Genomic DNA, 21,487 nt, shown 5'->3' with positions numbered 1-21,487 from the left:
AGAAGACAAAAGTCTTTTATATTTTATAAAGCAAGTTTATAAAATATAAAGTTTAACTTTTTGGTAAATGCCAAATGAATTTATCTAGTCCAAAACGTTGTGCATGAATTATTCATTTATACCATATGAATTAAATATAATGTTACTTGTTAATGAAAATTATTACTTACTAGAAATAAATAATTTCCACTTTAATTATAAGAGTTTATTGAATACTTATTAAAATCAATTATATCAAGTTGTTGTTAGTGTGACCCTTTAGTATCATATGTTAATTAGCAATATTACTTTAATATGATTCTTGAGCATACTAGAACTTTCATATATATATATATATATATATATATATATATATATATATATATATATAAGGAAGGGTTATTTGGAAAACAAAAAAACCTTAAAAATCATAAAAAAGCATAAAAAAAATATTTAGAGATCACAAAACTTTTTTTTGAATTTTCTTTTTGAAAAAGTCTCAACTTTTTATACAAAATCGGTGAAAAAAATCTTGAAAAAAAATTGATTTTTTATTTTTTTTAGCAAATTTTAACAAAAACCTGCGATTTTTTATAAAAAAAAAAAATTCAAAATTTTTTTGTGATTTGTAAGTATTTTTTTATGCATTTTTATTATTTTTAGGGTTTTTTTGTTTTCCATAGAACCTATATATATATATATATATATATATATATATATATATATATATATATATATATATATATATATATATATATATATATATATATATATATATATATATATATATATATATATATAGGGATGGACATTTATTTGTCATATTTGATACTTCAGGTTTGAGTTTATAAATATCTAGTTTATTAAATTATGTTCTAAGTTTGAGTCTATTTATTTGGTATTTGTTTAAGTGTATTGTTGTATTTTAACTGTGATAATTATTTTAAAATTTAAACGTTTTTAGTAAGTAGAATTAGACCGTAACTTGTCATAAAAAGAGACATAATGACAAGATGCATTGTTTTACATAACATTATGATCGGGAACGAACGTGATCTTCATGCACCAATCAAAACAATAATAGATGAAGATACTCTATTTTAACAATTCTTGTTTGATATAAACACAACAAAGACACATCAACTCACTTTGATCTTGTGTTAAGTAATCATTTATGGAAAATGTATTTTAACACAGGAATTGTATCAATTTTTAAAATGTATATGCTATATTAATAAATGTATAGGTTATATTTGTTGAAGTGTAAGTGTTATATATTTCTTTTAACATGTCTATATCATTTCTATAAATGAGTGTTTATGTTTATTAAAATGTGCTATGAATAAAATTATTTACTTCACAAATATTTTTTTTATTAGTATCACAATTAATTTAAATTACTTTATAGATAAAATTACAAAAATGGTCCTTGTGTATGCATTTTTTCGGAGTTTTAGTTCAAACCTCGATTTTTTTGGTTTCATTGTCCTTTTAAACTAGTTTTATTGCAGATTTGGTCACTCGATAAACTGAAATGACTTTAATGTCCTTAGGTATGTATTTCTATTTTTAAATTCATTTTTTAAAGTTTAATAATTATTTATTCATTTCAATAATTAAAAAAATGAGAGGGACCACCTCTCTCTCTCTCTCTCTCTCTCTCTCTCTCTCTCTCTGCACAAAAGAACCCAAAAAGAACCATCATAACCTATGTTCTTCTGTATACACTTTAATCTATGGTTACCCACTGTCGTGAACCTACCCTCCACGGCCTCTCTTTTATCGTGAACCCATGAAGACAGAGCATCTGAGATCCATCTCCACCAATACCGCCTATCTATTTATCCTGATTAACTTCGAGGGATACTTCCCTCTCCTAATCGGTATCTCTTATACACCTACCTTACGTCCAATCATCAAGCGAAAACTTACTAGATGTGGCGCTAAAATTATTAGTAGACCATGCTCATGTCAAATGTTTCAAAATTTAGTAGAAATAAAACTAGAAATCAACAAGCAAAAAAAGGAGAAGAATAGAAGAGATAGCATACGTGATTGAAGGTTCTTGTTTAAATTCCTACTCTCCTTGACAGATCAATTATCCAAAAGAATAGAAAGAATCTAAAAGCAATCAACTTCTAAATAGATATGGTGTGTAGGTTACTTTCGAAATGGGTCTGGTGTGGAGTCTGATAGCTGAGGAAAGTATGAGAGATGCCAACAGAAAATATAGGTTGGGGGGTCGATTCTTAAAGATGAAATGCCTCGTTGAGGATGATATCATTCTAGTCGATTCCACTAGCTAACCACTAGACCTGATTTTCCTGGTTAGGGTGAATTTTACAGCTTGAAAATCGTTGAGTTCTTGAAGTTCGTAATTGAGTTCCTAAAATCGAGTTTGAGTCTTAATTTGTTACGAACAGATAGTGAGTTTAGGATTCATTTATCCATCAGATTTTTTTGTTCATCTTCATGTTGAGACAAGAACACCTAGAAACGTAGAAAATTTTGATTTCATTCAACATGTTTATGTTCGGATCTGTTTTTTAATCGGTGTTCTAAAGCTCAAAATTATGTTTTTCATAAGCTTGAACATTGGTGGGAGAGTAGAGAGATTTTTTTTTGTGTATGTGTGTGTATTAAAAATGAACTTGATTTTTTTTTTCTGGAAGATAAATGAAAAACATATATTCATCTCGTTTATCTTAGAAATCTGTGTGTGTGTGTGAGAGAGAGAGAGAGAGAGATGGATCCTTTCATTTTTTTCAATTATTAAAATGAATAAATAATTATTAAATTTTTAAAAAATGAATTTAAAAATAGAAAATAAATACACAAGGGCATTAAAGTCATTTCAGTTATCCGATGGACAAAATCTGAAATGAAATTAGCTCAAAAGAACCATAAAACCAAAAAATTGAGGTTTGTACTAAGAGTAAATTACATGAATGGTCCCTATGGTTTGGGTAATTTGCGTGTTTGGTCCCTAACTTATTTTTTTAACTCGGAAGGTCCCTACTGATTGTTTTTATTACGTGTTTGGTCCCTATTGTTTGTTTTTGTTACGCGTTTGGTCCCTATCATACCTAAAAAGACTATTATTTAAATAAGAAAAAATAATGCAGTACGTAAGGTAATGTGAGAAGGGTGAGATTAGAGGTGTGTTTATTTAAATAAATTAAAAAATAAAGGGAAAAATAGATTTTTTAAGTAAGACAGGGACCAAGCGTGTAACAAAAACAAACACTAGGGACCTTCCGAGTTAAAAAAATAAGTTAGGGACCAAACGTGCAAATTACCCTAAACCATAGGGACCATTCGTGTAATTTACTCTTGTACTAAACTTCAGAAAAAAAATGCCTACCACAAGGATCGTTTTTTCAATTTCGTCTACTTTATATGAACTATTTATGTGGTTGTATTTGTTTAATAATACAAGTTTTAATTTTTTTTAAAACAATAAAATTTTAGATAAATTATAAGACCTTTTAAATTTAAGAGGTATTAATGAAAATGTAAACATGTTGGAAAAAAGAATATACTTAGAATATAGAGTGAGGTCGAAGATCTATCACTTAGAAGTATTTTTCATTTTAAAAATAAACTATTATTGGAAGATGCTCTCTCCTCTTCACAACTCAAACATCAAAAGAAAACTGTGGACACGACTTTCTTCTTCTTCTAGCAGTCAGAGAGAAATGAGATAGAAGATAATATGGTTCGGTGGCTGAGCCTCGCCAATAGTAAGAGCGACAGTACAGTTACGGATTATATTAACTAGGGTGAATTACACCATTCGTCCCTCGTGCATATGTCAAAACGCACGTTTAGTCCCTATTTTCAAAAATTAACTCGGGTCGTCCCTGTGTTTGTTTTTTCTTGCACACTTAGTCCCTATTGACATGAAATGACTATTTTACCCTTAATAATTTCTTTTTCATTTTCTTTTATTTCTTTATCATTTTTATATTAAAAAAGAAAAAAATAAAATAAAACAAATATGCCCACCCCTCCCCTTCCATTTCCCAAGCTCCAAAATTTTCACAAATAATCCCCTACCACCTATCACCGCCAACACCTCCGGTACCACTATCTATCACTGCCAACACCTCTTATAACCAAACCATAATCTGAAAACCTTACACATGCCTTCTTCCTCGATCTGAAACCCTAGATGGAAATCGATATGAATGCGTCTGAAGAAGGATATCGATTTGAACATATTTCGATGACTTTTTCCTCAATCTGAACCTTGCACCTACCTTCTTCTCTGATCTTTATATGTATCAACGACTTCTTCATCGATCTCGAAACCCTAGCTGATGGAGAACGATGATGATGCATAGGTGAAGAAGACGAGCACCAGATTCCAGAATCAGTGATGGTTTCACTGGAGAAAAAGAATCGATCTAAATGACCTGCGACTGTGATTTCGCTAGAGAAACATAATAGATCGGAATGACCCAAATCTTTAGAACGAGGATCGCAACCCTTTACCTTCTCTCAAGACTCCCAATGGTGGTTTCACTGATTCCATCAGGTCTTCATTGTTTTTATCATATCTTCGTAGTTTGAAACCATCCTCGATATCCTACTCAACGGTTTGAAACCATCCTCATCGGAGATCTTAGATCCGGGATGAGAAAGAAGAATGTGTATCTGATTGGAGAAGAAGGAAGGTAAGGAGAGAGATGTAGTGGTTTTGAACGACAAAAATGGTGGTGAGTGGTACTCCAACGATGCTATTGGACAGTTCTCTGGTGATGGTGGTGATCGTTGCTCCGGCGATGGTGGTGGTCGATGCTCCGGCGGTGGTGGAAAGGAATGGTGGTCTTAGTGATTAATTTGTGAGCTGATAACGGAAGGTTGGGTGGGATAGAAATGAAATTTATTTTTTTTTATTTTTTTAAACTACAAAATAATTCATAATTAAATTAAAAAGAAAATAATAAGGGTAATATAGTAATTTTATGTTTGGTAAAGGATGCAACATGCAATTTTAAACTAACGAGGGATGAAGCATGCAACTTTTAACCAAACGAGGGATGGTCCGAGTTAATTTTTAAAAATAGGAACTAAACACGCTTTCTGGCATGTGCACGAGGGACGATTGGTGTAATTTACCCTATTAACTAATACAAAGAAGATAGAGCTCACTCATGGGAAAAGAACTTTATTGTTTGCAAGGCCTCAATTATTTACATGGACCCACTTAGGGTGCTTAGCTGGTCGTCGGTCGGTATTAGATAACAATATTGAGAGAAAAACAAAGAGATGTAGAGAAGAAAAGGTTATACGATAGAATGTCACCGATGAAGGTGAAAATGAGCGTTAGGGCTTCGTGGTTTTTTTAATGATAATACAATAAACAAATCAAATAATATTAGAAGATAAATAGATAATATTATAATAAATACCATTGACACATTGGTAAATTAATAAATTTAACATGATCTAACGAAAATAAAATATGGGATATTAATTCAAGAAACCAAATCCACAACCCAAATATGTCAAAATGTCTTCTAGAAATAAATGAATTTTAGTTGTACCACAACCAAAGAAAATGCACGTACAGCATCGACATCTTTTGCTATTTTCCTTATGTCCACCCAAAACTACCTCAATGAAGATGTATATATAATTCTATATGAAGATGTATAATTTTATTACATCGGAACAAAATAAATACCATATTTCACAACCGAACAAAAGTGAACGTTGAATGGTTAAACCTCCTTAAAGTTTGAGGTATCAAAGCTTAAGTTACTATTTAATGATATATTCCTTAAACAAAAACCGATTTCTCAAGGTTGTTTTCTATTTGTTTTTTGTGTTCATGTTCAACTCCTTAAAATTCAACACTCATTTTACTTCCATTGTCTATTGATTGCAGCCGGACTTGGTGCATATTGGACCATAAGTTTGGTGTATCTCCGATGCTTCCTCTCACGTGCATACAACACCCACAACACCAAAGAAAGCATCACAGCAGCAGACACCATAGCCAACCCAATGTAAATCCACTCAGTGTACTTATTAAGATCTGGACAGTGATCCTTATGAATTCCCATAAAAGTCTCTCTAACAAAGCTACAGTCCAATAACCCAGCTAAAAACTGCCTAGACTCGGTCAACCCATCACTCACATGCACTGCATCCGACATCTGTTTATACATCTTTGGAGTCAACCGACCCACAGTCGTGCATGTGTCATTTGCAGAAACTTGACAAACATAATTTCTCCACACCTGTAGATGTATAAATTTGACAAATTTGAATCTTGGAAGGTTTTCTTGAGTTATAATATATATAAAGATAGTTATTATGTTACCATGGTGGCGTTATCGAAGCTCAGTTCACCAGTTTGACAGATTCGATCTGTTTTGTTAGCGTTTAGTGGATTACAAAGGGTGGGAACCAACGGCCCAGATTGATTGTAGCTAAGGAAATGGGCAAAAGGTGGTGGATCGATGTTGGAGACATTAGTGATGATGTTATTTACTATGGCTACCAATTGAAATGTCACGTCTTTGCTCTGAGACAAGGTTTCTTGAGCTGTTGTATTGTCGACACATGGAAGAATATCGTCTAAAGCTGTATGAGCCATTGGGTTTTGAACCCACTCATCCATAGCGACACATGTGTCTCCCATAACACTGCAAGCGTGGATAACTGTAGTTAGCTTTAAGTTGATTGATGGAAGTGTAACGAGGTAAAAAAAAGTTACGTACTTATGGAGTGCGAGAAATATGCCACATAAGATCAATGTAGCTGTAACAAGAATCCACCCAAGAACCACCAAGCTGCAAGCGTTCAGAATAATTGGATCAAGAAAATTACACAAAGATAGGATCTTGATTGAGAAAAGCACATAAAGATAAGATCTTAAGCAAGAAAACCACAAAAATGTAAGAATTTTATTAAGAATACTGCATAAAGATAAAATGTAGATCAAGAAAACCACAAAATTTAAGATATTTACTAAGAAAACCAAAAAAAGATAAGATATTGATCAAGAAAGCCACATAAAAATAGGAACAAGATCAACAAAACCACACTAAGGTGATGAGAGCTCAAGAAAACCACATAAAGATAGGATTTGGATTAATAAAACCAAATAAATGTATATAAAATTTTGATCAAGAAAACGACGAAATATAAGATCTTGATCAAGAAAACCACATAAATTTAAGATGTTGATCAAGAAATTAAAACCACATATGGATGGGATCTTGATCAAGAAAACCACATTAAGATAAGATCTTGATCAAGAAAACAACAAAATGAGAAGATTTTGATCAATAAAACCACAAAATAGAAGATCTTGATCAAGAAAGCCACATAAGACAAGATCTTGATAATGAAAACTTCTTAAAGCTATGATCTTGAACAAGTTACTCATTATGATCACTTACATGTAAACAAGAACCTGTAGTCCAAGTATGGAGAACACTGCAATGAACAAGATTCAAGAATATGAGTCTAAGACGCTATATTTCAAGTTAATCTTAATGAAAAAGAGTGGATTTACACTTACAAAAACCAAGAAGAGCTACAAGTAACATAACCGCAGCAATGATTATAAGAGCAAGCCTTCTGCAACAAATTCGATACATAAGAGGCTACATGAATCTGCCAAAGAGAAACAACATTTACTTACACGTCCTTCAGAACACGTTTTATATCATTCTCATTCTTTCTAGTTTCGAATTTAAGGTTTTGTGCAGCACCCTTGATCATTTCATGGACCTTGTCGATGTGGTTTTTAATATCTGAAGGCAAAGAAACTTGATTCACTTGAATCCCTTTTGCTACAGAAAGAATGGAGGACACATTGTTGAGTTTGTAAACCGTATTATTGGATTGACTCACGACATAATCCAACGTATCACTGGTGCTATCATTGAATTTCCCTTGTCCAGTGTACAAAACCACACATCCAACACTGCAATACATATTAAACAAACAATGATCAATAGACTGAAAGACACATGAACACACGTACGAATTTGTATTTGTAAAGTGGGAGTATCTCACATTGTGGAAATGGTGAAGAGGGATAGAAAAATAAGAGAAAGTGTATAGGCAATCCGAGAATAGCCATAAGGGCGTCTTCGAAAGCAGCAATAACAGCAACAAGTTAGGAGCAAGAATAGACCAAATCCCACAAACCAGATTACAGCAATTGCGAACAAGGGGACTGCAGTAAATGATACCGACTGTGTAAAAAATCGAACATTAAAACATTTTCATTAGATAATTTTCATGTCATGGACTCATGGCATTTTATTCAAATGATCAGAGAAAAAAAAAGTTCTCGTATTAATATATGTTTAATTAAAGATGCTTCGTCAAACAATCTTTAATGCCTCTATTTGTGTTCACACGTTTATATTATATAAAGAAGGAAGAAGAAAACAAACATCTAGCTCGAACGTGGAGGGATGTCATCAGTTGTAAAAGTCAGACATTAGAATTAACGAAATTGAATCACAAATCCTAATGCAATCATCAAATTCTTGAAACCAAGGAGAAACCCATTTCAATCTTGAAGTTAAAACCATCGATTTTGACCACAAAAAATCAAGATAATATGAAGTAATTAAAACGTAACAGACTTACAGAAACGTAATGTTCATCACTGATATTCCAACCACCAGTGTAGTATTTGAAATCGTTGATGGGATCTTTCCTTCTTGTTCTCTTATCCGCCAATATCAAAGACGAGTTTTCATCATTACTCCCCGTTTCAAGAACAACCCGTTCAGTTTCTCGATGAACTACACCAGACTTGCCATTAATCACCCCTACAAAAGTACATATTAGCTCGATAAGAAGTCAAATAAAAAAACACATTATATACGGAAACTCTCGAGACCCATGAAATAGCAAGAAAAACAACACATTGATTACCTGAAGATTGAAGAATATGTGAACCTCCTTGAGGTACTAACGTAAATAAGATGGGTAGCAGCAGAAATAAGAGTAGATTCGGAGATAGCATGATGGGTTTTTTTTTTTGTGATTTTTGATGTGTTAATTGTTTGTATGCATTTGGAACAAAAGGAGTCGAAGAGGGTGGGTGTCTTATTATGGCTTATGACTTATGAGCTGGATTATTGGCGTAGAAATGGTCGCGTGGCATGTTCGAATGTGCGTTTTTAATTGTTATGGCCGACCCTTGAGAGGGATTTGCATGTTTGAGATTTCGAAACTCGGCTAAGGATCCATACAAGTGTCAAAAATCGATGGCATTTGGCTAAAAACCAATATTGATGCCGAATATGAGAAACAAAATAGTAATAAATAAATAAAAGTAAAAAAAAAAAACAAAAAAAAAAGCTTCATGCACTTTTAATTCTCTAGTAATGTGAAGGACTTTTATAAAGTTAATGTGAAAAATGCAAATATGATTAATCCCATAAATTTGAAAGTAATGTGGATAATTTAAATTTGATATAGAATAGTAGAAGCAATAATTTGTTACAAAATATTTAAATGATAAAAATATTATACTTACTAATGAAATACTATAAATTAACCTGCATTACTTTTGCTATTAGCGAAAGAGTATTTGCAGGTGGATTTTCTTTGGGTCTTCTTGGAAATCATTTAAATCTCTCCGAATTACGATTGCAATGGTTATTTAAAAGCTTGTTATGTTATTGTAACGATATGGATATTTGAGCTTGACAAACTATAACTTTTATCTTGTTACTTTAAGATTAAGTATTTTAAAAATATTTTATTGGACTTTGAGGCCCGGTTTAGCCCAAACAAAATGACAAGCTGACCAACAGATTAGGCCCAATAACTTTTTGCTGCACCAAGCCCCATTTAGGCAAAGTATTGGACTGTTGGTCTGTTGGACATTCTTGCGAACAATCCAAGTTCTAGTCATCGAACATTTATTTATTTTTCATAAATTGAACTCCCATCTCTGATAGAGGAACACAAATATAGTTTCTGAACCGTACTCTTATTTGTAGGATCAACCTTATTTCACTCGGTTATTTTATTTTTTTTAGAAGTCTTTTTTCAATCCAATATTTTTTCTGGTCTTTTTTTTTTCTTTCAATTTGAACGTGGTTTTTTTTCGGTTTGCATTTTGGTTTTTATATTTATAAACATAAATATATAGGGAAATGTAAGGGTGGAATTGGTAGGTACCAATTTATTTTGACACTAAATCATATATAATATCAATTATTGTTGGTTCAAAAAATTTATACTATTATCATACCAAATATAGTTGATACCAACTTGTTTGGCTACAAATAATTTCGGTCGGTAATGATATATACCAACAATATGGTGATTTTATAAATGAGAATTTTTGTGTTCTTTTATATTATGAAACTTCAATGGGGGGTTTTGTGAATAAACATTTTTGTAATGATTAAGATTGAAACTTTACCAAATGGCTTATAGCTTAGCGGTATCTGATCTTGCCCACCTTCCTTTAGGTTGAGGGTTCAAATCTCGTCCTAAACATAAGTGGATTTAAGGTATAGTTTAGGAGTAGGTTAAATTTGTCGTTTCAAAAAAAATTGAGATTGAAAAATGATTTTATTAAAGTCTATCACAAGTTTACAAGTTAAAGTGGTGGAGGAAAATTTGACACACCAATATAAGTTTAAAATATTTAACTTTACTAATTCGGTAAATGCTAATAACAAAACTCGTAAATCATAAGCACCAAACATACTAAATTTATAACTCACGGGTGTTAATTTTAAATAGAGTTAAAAAGGTGATTATGTAATAAAATAGTATATCATTAATTTGGAAAACTTATGAATTGTAATATTGTATTTTTTTAATAACTTTGTAATTTGTAAATATTAATAATTCGAAGTCACTATCGAATAAATAAATACAATATTCAAAATTTGTGGACTAATCAAATATTTGCAAAAGATTTATTGATTTACAAAGATAAAAGTTTTAGGGTAGATAATAAATAGTTGCGTAAGCTGTTTATATGATTATGACATTCTTATACTTTTTTTTATTAGTTACATACATGTTCTAGCACATTTTTTAATAGGCATACATTTGATTGATTTTTTTTTTTTAAATACATCGATTTTAATCAGATCTTACAACCTCCATAATCTTGTATTCTATAAGTTTTCTATTTCTTATAGAAAACACATACAGGAAAATGGATACAGAAAAATATTTTCATTTTTTCTCACCATAAAAACAATTTTCTTGAAACAAACAAAATGTTTAAACGAACAAATAGAACATGAAATAAATAGAATGTGAATTCCAGATGAACAAATACAATCAAACACATTCAAAGACAACATTAAGTCAACAATTGAAAAAAAATGCTCTCAATTTACACAAGAGCAGGTCACACAGACACTTTCCCATGGCTTGAGCACGCCACCAACAACTACTATAACAATAATGAGTAAAATCAAAATTGCAAGGATTCGAATCTCAAAAAAAAATCCAATCAGTTCTTTTTTATTAACAAAATACCGAAAATACCCCTTAGATCTTTTGGTATAATAAAGGTTGTAACATTCTTGTAATAATCCAGAAAAAGGACCAAAGTATCCTCACAACTTTATATTGCACCAGACAGTCCAGACTCAAAAGACTTCAAATCAAATCTGAAGCCCCACCTATCTAGCATAAAATCAAATATCCAGATTAACCAGAGAACTATCGCATAAGCCAAAATTCATAAAAATACTGAAATGCCCTTTTTCCAAATTATCAAAAGCAAGAAATAGCATCAATGAAGAGATGACGACTTCTATAGATTCGATAAAAGTGGAAACCCTAAAGAAAATGTTCTTCCAACAGAAGAGATGCGTATATATTACACAGTCTCCTGCTCTGATACCAACTGATGAGAATAAAATTCTCTTAGATCGATAAATTCACATAGATATTAAATGACAATGATAAGACTAGAAAACGATGAACACAAAGATGAATCAAACCTGTGTCGAATGATTAATATGCTCTATCTCAGAAGAATTCAATGTGAATTGCTACTGTAGAGATAGGCTAGGGTTACAGTACGATCGGTAAAATAATAATTAAAAGCGTTGTTAACATAATGCATGCATGCGCTATATACACACTAAACCTTAAACATATCACAGTTGGACAAGCCCAAACCGAAAATATTAATGGACCGAACTACTAAGCCCAATGACGCAATCACTTGAACTCAACATGGATGGAATCTGATACTCCATTATATGAGAATTATGGTAATGCTGATATGATTCTATAAACTTTCAAAGGATTAGTTCCTTTTACATGACCTTTTTTGCTATAATTAACTTACTTGTTATGTAAACAACAATATGTTGATTTGAAGAGTAGCTTCAATCCGAGAGAAGCCATAGATTATTGTGGACCATAGAATGTGAGGGTTTATTAAGAGTGGAGAACTTGGATTGGCGTTTAGATGCATATGTATTTGATTTATTCAAACTTTTGAGATGTTTTATATAAACTTCTTAACCCATTTGTTCAAAATTGTTGAATTGTATCAAAATGTTTTGGGAGTTAGACTTTTGAATTTGGTTATTGTCATTACCCAATTCCATGCTAATTTTTAATTATGGTATGACTTACTATGCTCCCAAGCATAACATTATTATTTTGGCTTGCAGATGATGATAAGATCTTTGGATGAAGACTGCTTGGAAATTTTGAAGATCATAGCATTATATTTTTCATTTTAACTTTTATAATGATATTTAATTAATCATCCTAATATTTGAAACCTTAAAATTTTCAAACTAAAACTATAATTTAAGCTTTTGGGACCGAACTCCACATCAATGATTTTTTAAAGTATTATAACTTTTAAAAGAAAACATTGTCTTGTTGCCCATACAAGAGATGTTTCATATATATATATATATATATATATATATATATATATATATATATATATATATATATATATAGAGAGAGAGAGAGAGAGAGAGAGAGAGAGTTATGTTCAAATATTTTAGCAATTATTGTGTGTTTGTAAGAACCAATGAGAATTCAGGAAATAATTAAATCACTAATAAATAATAGAAGGGTATAAGAGTAATCTACACTATAATTAATTATAGTAAAACAAAACAACATCAATTAATATCCCATTAATTTAGGTTATCAGGTTCACAACCCTATAACACCACCACCGATTCTCCATCTTTCTCAAAAAATCATCTTGTACAACCGCCGTCATCTTGTTCTCTCTTCACAGGTCCAAAAACCTTATTCCGCCAAAACACATCTGCAACGATTCCCCCTTCCTCATGTTTTTCCGGCGTTGATCTATCTCCCTAGAGCCGCCCTATCCTTTAATCACATTCAAAAACAATACTCGTAATCATCACCGACGAGGTTGTTTGATTTCTCAGTTGTAGGCCATTGATTGTTTGAAATCATTAAAGTAATTGATGGTTACAATAAACACTTAATTTGTTTGATTTTTCGGCTGTATTACAAATTGCAAGGCATGTCGTTGCCTCCTTCCTCGATTTAGGTTAGTATTGAATTGATAATTCTCTATTTACATAATCGTCACTGAAGATCGTTTGGTTACTTGTGTCTATTTCTGATCAAGTTTGTGATTTCATCAATTCATATTTTTATGCATTACAGGAATCAACAATCAAAAGAAATCCTCACGGCGGTCGGAAAAAAAAAAACCTGATGAACCAGAAGGCATCATAAGTTTTTAGTGGACAATGCTCTTTTTGTTTTACCTTTTTATGAATTAATTTATACCAACAACAAGTTTATTATTTGATTCTTTTTACTTATTAATGAGTAATTTGTTCCATGGTAACCTTAAACCCCAAATAAGAGGTTTATGAATTGTTTTTAGTAATGAATTATATATATATATATATATATATATATATATATATATATATATATATATATATATATATATATAATATTTTCTTATTAAATATATCTCTATGAATTTACCTTACGGTCATGATTCTCTTAGGTTATTGTATTCTAACTCAATTTTAATTTAATTTGTAAGTAATGAACCGTTTCTTCTTTTTTTGGTTACAACGAACTGATATTAAAAGCAATTGTGTTTTGATTTTTTTAATCTATTAGAATAAATGATATTAAAAGTAATTTGTTCCATGGTAACCCACTTTACTCTCATTCTTCTGTAATTCTAAAAATATCCATCATTCAAGTTGATTTTGTAATTTAGAATCCGTCTAAAATAATGATAGACTGTTCTTGACTTCCCATTTGTTCTTGTTATTTGATTGTTCTAAATTTTTCTTTGATGAAAAGGGTTAGGTTGACATTCTGTCAAAATTTGCATGAAACAGGTTAAGTTGGGGATTTTTTTCATATTAGAATGCAAACATATGTTCATTCTATGAAAATATAAATATTATATAAAACATGTGTTGCTAGTAATTCTGACAAAATACATTTATATATGTTTTAGAATGTTTATGTATATAGAAGAAAATACTATGATTAAATGCATTTTGTAATGTAACCTGTTAGAATGTCTTTTAAGAATGTTTATTAACAACAAGTATATTTCTTTAACTTGTAATACTAACGAGTAATGTATCTTATTCTTTCAGAATTGCATGGAGATGGAATTTAATATTGATCATACAAGAGAAATATTTGAATCGAGTTCAACAATAAGTATATATTCGAAGATCATGTGGATTATATGGACCACTGAAGAAGATCAAGTGCATTTGTTTAATAATTGTATATTCAATAATGCTATTTTTTAAGAATTTTTGTTCAATTTTTATGATATTCTATTAGAATATGTATAGCTATATTAAAATGTATAAGGATATTAGTCTGTAAGAATATGTATAAATTTGTATTTTATTTCGGATGTGTATTAAGAATAAAATCATAGACACAACTCGAATGTACATGAATAATATCTAGAATTCTTAAATCAGGTTAATTATCAAAAATATCTGCATTGGAAATATATTCTGCAAGAATAAAATCGAAAATATATTTACTAGTTTATCGTTGGCATTCTGTCATTCTGACAAAATAAAATCGGATTTTTAAATTTGAATTAATTTAAAATATTCAAAATTTTAAAAATAAAGAAATTAATTATCCCTAAAAATCCGAAAATTTCCTTTTTTAATACGAGTTAATTGACTAAAATGCCCTTATGCTGAGATTGTGTGATTATATAATACATGTTATCTTATTGAAGTATCATAGACCATCAGATCATGACATTTGATTCTATTTCATCCGGTGATCCAGATCTGTGCATTCTAGCACACAATAGTTAGTAAAAACAATATAATCTAAGCATATATATATATATATATATATATATATATATATATATATATATATATATATATATATATATATATATATCAATTGGTACGCTTCAGTAATCCATCAACAAAAGAAAAAAATAATAAAAAAAATAAAAATTAATAAACTTGTTGTGTTGGGGAACAACTGAGATGAGTATTTCTATTCATCATGCTACCACTTTTAGATGATTAATTGATAAATTTATTAAATATGACAAGTATCAAAATCTTAAACATATAGGAAAATGGTAAGAAGAAAACATAGGAGGATATTTGGTTTCTCTTATTGATTATGTTGAATCGAAATTCCCTAGAGCGAAGGAAAGAAAATATATATATATATATATATATATATATATATATATATATATATATATATATATATATATATATATATATATCTTATAAAAGAGGTCATTGAAATATCTTATAAAAGAGGTCATTGAAATGAATCTGTTCAAGATATGCCATTTTTTTAACCATATTCATTTGAAAGTTAATAACTATTCACCTTATGCTACTTAGATCACTATTTCATTGAAATATTTTTCCTATATCATGAGCATTTGATTCTTTTCTTTTTTTTTATTATTTTGATTTATCTTCTCTTTTTATTTTTGTTATTTAGAGTGCATGAGAATGGATAAGTTTGAAATATGTTTGCTTTCTTCTTTCCAAATCTTTTTTTTTCTTATATTTTCTTAAAATTCCAAAAGAAGTTTGTTGTGTACAGGTGCTATGCCAAAACTTTTTTCTATTTAAATATGATAAAGAATTATCTCAAGGTTGTAATTTACAACTAAAAAAAAGTTGTTGTTAAATTTGATGTGTTATATGTTGAAATTCTGTTTGTGTATATATAAAGAACATGAATTTTTTATTTAAAGTTTGTTTTATATGTTGAAAGTGTGTTTGTTAAATGAAAATAAGATATAAACAACAAGATTTTTTTATGTGAAGGTTGTATATTTAGAGCTAAAAGAAAAAGTATTATGGATTTTGATGTTTTTGAAGTGTCCTTAAACAAGAATTGTATTTTGGATGAGTTCTCTTCACATTAATGAAATAAGTACATGAAGAAACTATTAATGTTAATATGTTTGAAGTGTGTTTTTGAAAGAAAAATAATATTATGAATTGGATTTTGATAGGTTCTATTCACATTGATTAAAATATAAATATCCCTATTTATTTGTTTTATGACTATTTTTTTTTGTGAGAATATTGAATAAAATATATGTGGATTCTAATGATGTTATCGTCTTTTTTTTTTCATTGTCATGCATTTTATTCTAATGAAATAATTCTTTTAATTCTTATTCTTTTAAGATCCATACTTCGAAAATTTTCCACATCATAGTGTTCAACTTCTAAATTTTTATTACATATTGTTTTTAGAATAATCTATATTTGGATGATTTTGCTATTGTAATTTAATACACATAAATGTGATTAATTTTATTAGTTGTATATTGGAGTTGAAAGTTATCGACTACTAATTGTAAACATATGATAATTATAATTTCTAAAATTGAAAGATCTTTTATATATATATATATATATATATATATATATATATATATATATATATATATATATATATATATATATATATATATATATATATATATATATATATATATATATATATATATATATATATATATATCGCATCTTCCAAACATCTTTTATTTGCAATTTAATACATATCAATGTGAATAATCTAATTACGCAATAATGAAATTATGGTGTTAAATATATAATTTTCTATTATATATTTGATTAATATGTTTGTACAGCAAAAATAATATACATTCTCGTATAAATAAATACACACAAAATAATATATACACATAATTTAGTTTTTTTATAATTGGTTTGAATATTTTTAGTGTAATATTTAGTCGAAACATTAGATTATTATATTACTCATTAAATTTACTAAATTTTAGTTTTATTTAATCATATCTCATATCTTTCATTTAAGTATCATGAATGAAAAACTTTTTTTAGTTTAATTCTAAATAACAATTAATCGGATGTTGAAAAGTTGGAATATTAAAACAAAACTTTAGTGAATATAACAAATTTTCGCTATATCCATGTCATTAATGATATATATTTTAATTATTGAATAAAAATGTATGAAGATTTTATGGATCTTATCATTTTTTTAATCCTATTAAATTGAGTCTTACTAAGTATCATTTAAATACCATTAATGAATAAACCTTTTCATTTTAATGATTTAATTTTAAATAACTTTTAACTAGAAGTATTAAAATAAAAACTTAATGCAATTAACATATGTTCATTATATCAATTTGGTTAAAAATATATATTTTAATTATTGAATAAAAAGATATGAAGATTTTATGGATGTTATGCTTTTAAGAGTTGTACTTTGAAAAAAACAACATATTATAATGATAAACTTCCAATTTTTTTTATTACAAAATGCTTTATATGCATTTGGATGATTGTGCTATTATAATTTAATACCAATAAATATGATTATTTTTATTAGTTGTATTATATATGATATGTTTTATAAAATACTCTCATTTGATTTTGATTTTAAAATTATTTGATATGACATTTTAATTGACTTAAAAATATTTTATATACAGAAAAGTCTTATTATTTTGGATTTTTTTTGATAAAATCCTAAAATTTTTTAACAGAAAAATCCAAATTATTTAACATTTTACTTAAATTAACGAAAAAATTATTTTTTTTATTTTAATAGGTAATGATAAATTATATGATTTTTCAAAAATAATGAGATTTTTTTGTTAAATAAAAATAGAATTTTATCAAAAAATTTCTCAAAATAATGAGACTTTTTTTTATATAAAACTATTTTTCTATATAATATTGAATTTTATTTTTTGTAAATAATATATTAGATTAATTAGTGAATAAATGATAAAATGTAAATATAAAATATAATTTAAGGAATAAAATGATACAGTAATAAGTTGAAAGATTATATCTAATACGTAATTAGTGTATATATATATATATATATATATATATATATATATATATATATATATATATATATATATATATATATATAATATTAAGTGGTCAATGAATAAAATAAGTCATTTATGCTCTTAAGTGGTTGATAAAATAGTAATAATTCATAACAACTGCTTTGAAAATGATCTTAGTTATGAAACTCTTTTTTTACTTAAGATCCTATGTGGAGTAGATTTGTCGGTTTATACGGAACTCGAACTCGGAGTGCACATTGAAATATGTGTGTAGGTTTTCGTTGAATTATGTGTCTTTTCCAAAAAAATCAAATAATTAATTTATAAATTAGTTAATCATAACAATAGTTAAGAATAACCTTAAATCAATATTGTATTTAGTTTTATTGATACGTAAACCCCGTATAAAAGTGCTTACAAAATTTAATTACAATATTGATTAGCAACCGGATTATATTAGCAACTTTAATCCATTTTTACTGATTTTTATAACATATTTTGGGGTCTATTTTTATCAAATTGTACAGACCCTACAAAGTCTCGAGGCTGGTCCTGCCTCCACTATGTTGGTATCTTCACCAAGGAACTCCTTTCATCTTTTCTTACAGATTTTAGGACTAGTTTGAGGTTATTATTGTTCAAATAACTTACAATTTTATATAACAAACTTAGCCTGCATGAAAATTCATTCACCTAGTTAATAAATAAATTAGGATAGGAATAAGAAACAAACGTTGTGGAAGACTGGAAGGAATCGAATGTGGAAGGAATTGAATGAGGTCTTACGTTCTTTCCTTCGTTCACACGTACCAAACGGCAAATGGCACATCACTTTCAATGCTCTGCTCTAAACTTTCAGTGCCTTTATTTTTCAACATTTTCATACATTTATTTATTTCTTCAAGTTAAATCCAATTATCAAATTTGCCGCGTGGGAAACATGCGCCCAAATAATTCATTACTACCTTTGACCTTACATGCAATTAACAACCGCATGATGCATGTGTTACGACTTCATAACACGTGCACAAGAAAATGCTATTTTGAAATTTCCAGTTTTTTTTGTATATTACTTTTGAATTATGAGCTTAAAGGGAGATAAATATAAAAGTCAATCATTTCCCCATGAATCGTATATTCATTAATCAATTGAATATATCCAAGTACAATATGAGAATTGGGCTAAACACAACAGATGTGCTACAATACAAATGGGCCATACCATAATTAAACACTAATATGCCTCGTAGTTTGAGCGGGAGGATGCGGGTTGACGCTCAAACTAGTCCTAAAATCTGTAAGAAGAGATGAAAGGAGTTCCTTGGTGAAGATATCAACATAGTGGAGGCAGGAACAACCCCGAGATTTTGTAGGAACTGTACAATTTGATAAAAAGAGACCACAAAATATGTTATAAAAATCGGTAAAAACGGATTAAAGTTGCTAATATAATCCGGTTGCACCGGTCCTATTGTTAGTATATAGCCGAGTCAACATCCTCAGGGCCGGTCTGTGGGCATGGGCAAGCTGGGCGACCGCCCTGGCCCCCCAAATGCTACAGGGCCCCAATTTTAACTTGTTATTTTGGTTATATAGTAACAGCCTATTACTTTTTAGCCTATTGGACTATTTCAAACCCCAATACTTTGATTAGGAATTAATCCAAAAGATGTAGCATGGGAGAGAACGAGACTTACCTGACATGCGTCCTAATTCCAAGGTGTGGTAACTCTTCAACAATCAGATTTCTATAGAAAATCCAAACATTGCTATGAAAAATCCAAACGACGTCTTCTCCAAAAGCAAGAGTTAACGATCATTCTTCTATTTCTTATTCAAGATTTCAAGTTAATTGTTTTCTTTCATTCTTTTCTGATTTTCTGAATTCGTCCACAACAACCGTTAGTGAATCGAATGTTATTTTAGAATCGAGAAACTGATTGTGTCTCGTTCTTTTCACGATTTCAGAAAAAACGGGAAACTCTATTGTTTCCCTTCTTGTTGTCGATTTCCTTTTTCTGATATAGCACCAATGGGAAGTTAATCAGGTTATTTGATTTATTTTAGGAATCTGGCCTAGAGGTTTTAATCAAGAGTTCCAGTCACTACCTCAAATTGGATTTCTTTCTTAATTTATAGAAATTTGAAGGTTCAGTTTTCAGAATCGACTGTTAGAGGTGAAATTGATTTCTGATAATATGGCTGTGAATCTCTGTATGTTCTATCGCTCTTGAAATTTCTTATTCTTTTTTTATATTCGATTTTTATGAGGGTGTTCAAGTTAGACACATAATCAAATGTTAATATTTTTGAATTAGAGATAGTTCTTGAACTTTATTGCTTAATTTCGATTTGTAATGTTAATATTCTTATTTTTGATTTGTGAATGGTACTCTTTTTTATTTCTATTTCTATGTTTTTGATATGTATAGAATTTTCTGTTGTTGAATAGTTTTTTCAACTACTTCCAGGTTATTAACAAGAACAAGTATTCTGGATTTAAGCAATTCACCTAACAACTTTTTGTCGATGATAAATGTTACTTCAGTTGGAGGTCAACAACTTATGTACAGGAACAGAACTGAACAAGTTAATGTAGAAACGAAGGGGATGAGACTTTAGTATTTTTGTACTTCTAATAGCATTGTATTTTTAGTTTTCCCCATTCTATTGTGTACGAATTTAAATGTATTGTTATGTATGTATAAAGTAATGTAATATACGAATACATAAAATTTTCGAAAATGCCCCATTTTTTATTTTGCCCCGGGCCTTCAATCGTCTTGGCCCGGCCCTGAACATCCTAAATTATATATGTTGCATAAAAACTAATTGTCTAAGGTCTTCATCATTTCTAATGACTAACTCAAAATGCCTTGAAATATTTTAGTTTACTTGTACGACATTTCCAACCAACTCCACTGCTTATGTGCCTACAAGCAACAAAATCAAGTTACAAGACGTTCCATTTATTAGTAATTCAGATCATATCTCGAACCAAGGAAGATCATATTTAAGCTTTTATGTCCTTTGTTGTAATTCAAATCATTATAAGGATTAAGGAAATTTGTATGTCACTCGAAAACATAAATAGATAAATTAACATCAATATACATAATCCCATTTCTTACTTTTGATCAATGTATTATAATCCCATCATCATTA

The 21,487-nt window shown here is 29.1% G+C and overlaps 1 protein-coding gene across 1 annotated transcript; it reads right to left on the bottom strand.

The window, feature by feature from the left end:
• Window positions 1-5,488: 5,488 nt before the first annotated feature.
• On the bottom strand, window positions 5,489-9,185 carry LOC145038775 (uncharacterized). Its single transcript, XM_078987027.1, has 9 exons — window positions 8,896-9,185; window positions 8,605-8,789; window positions 8,020-8,201; window positions 7,643-7,927; window positions 7,520-7,578; window positions 7,398-7,434; window positions 6,714-6,785; window positions 6,314-6,638; window positions 5,489-6,230 (listed from the first exon to the last, which is right to left on the bottom strand). Exons 1-9 carry the CDS (start codon window positions 8,984-8,986, stop codon window positions 5,850-5,852), a joined length of 1,617 nt encoding a protein of 538 aa, XP_078843153.1. The 5' UTR covers window positions 8,987-9,185; the 3' UTR covers window positions 5,489-5,849.
• Between the last annotated feature and the right edge of the window lie 12,302 nt (window positions 9,186-21,487).

Source organism: Lactuca saligna, chromosome 4, assembly GCF_052625555.1.
Source record: "Lactuca saligna cultivar CGN05327 chromosome 4, ASM5262555v1, whole genome shotgun sequence".
In the NCBI taxonomy this organism is placed as follows: Eukaryota; Viridiplantae; Streptophyta; class Magnoliopsida; order Asterales; family Asteraceae; genus Lactuca; species Lactuca saligna.
This window is presented reverse-complemented; position numbering and strand designations above follow the sequence as displayed.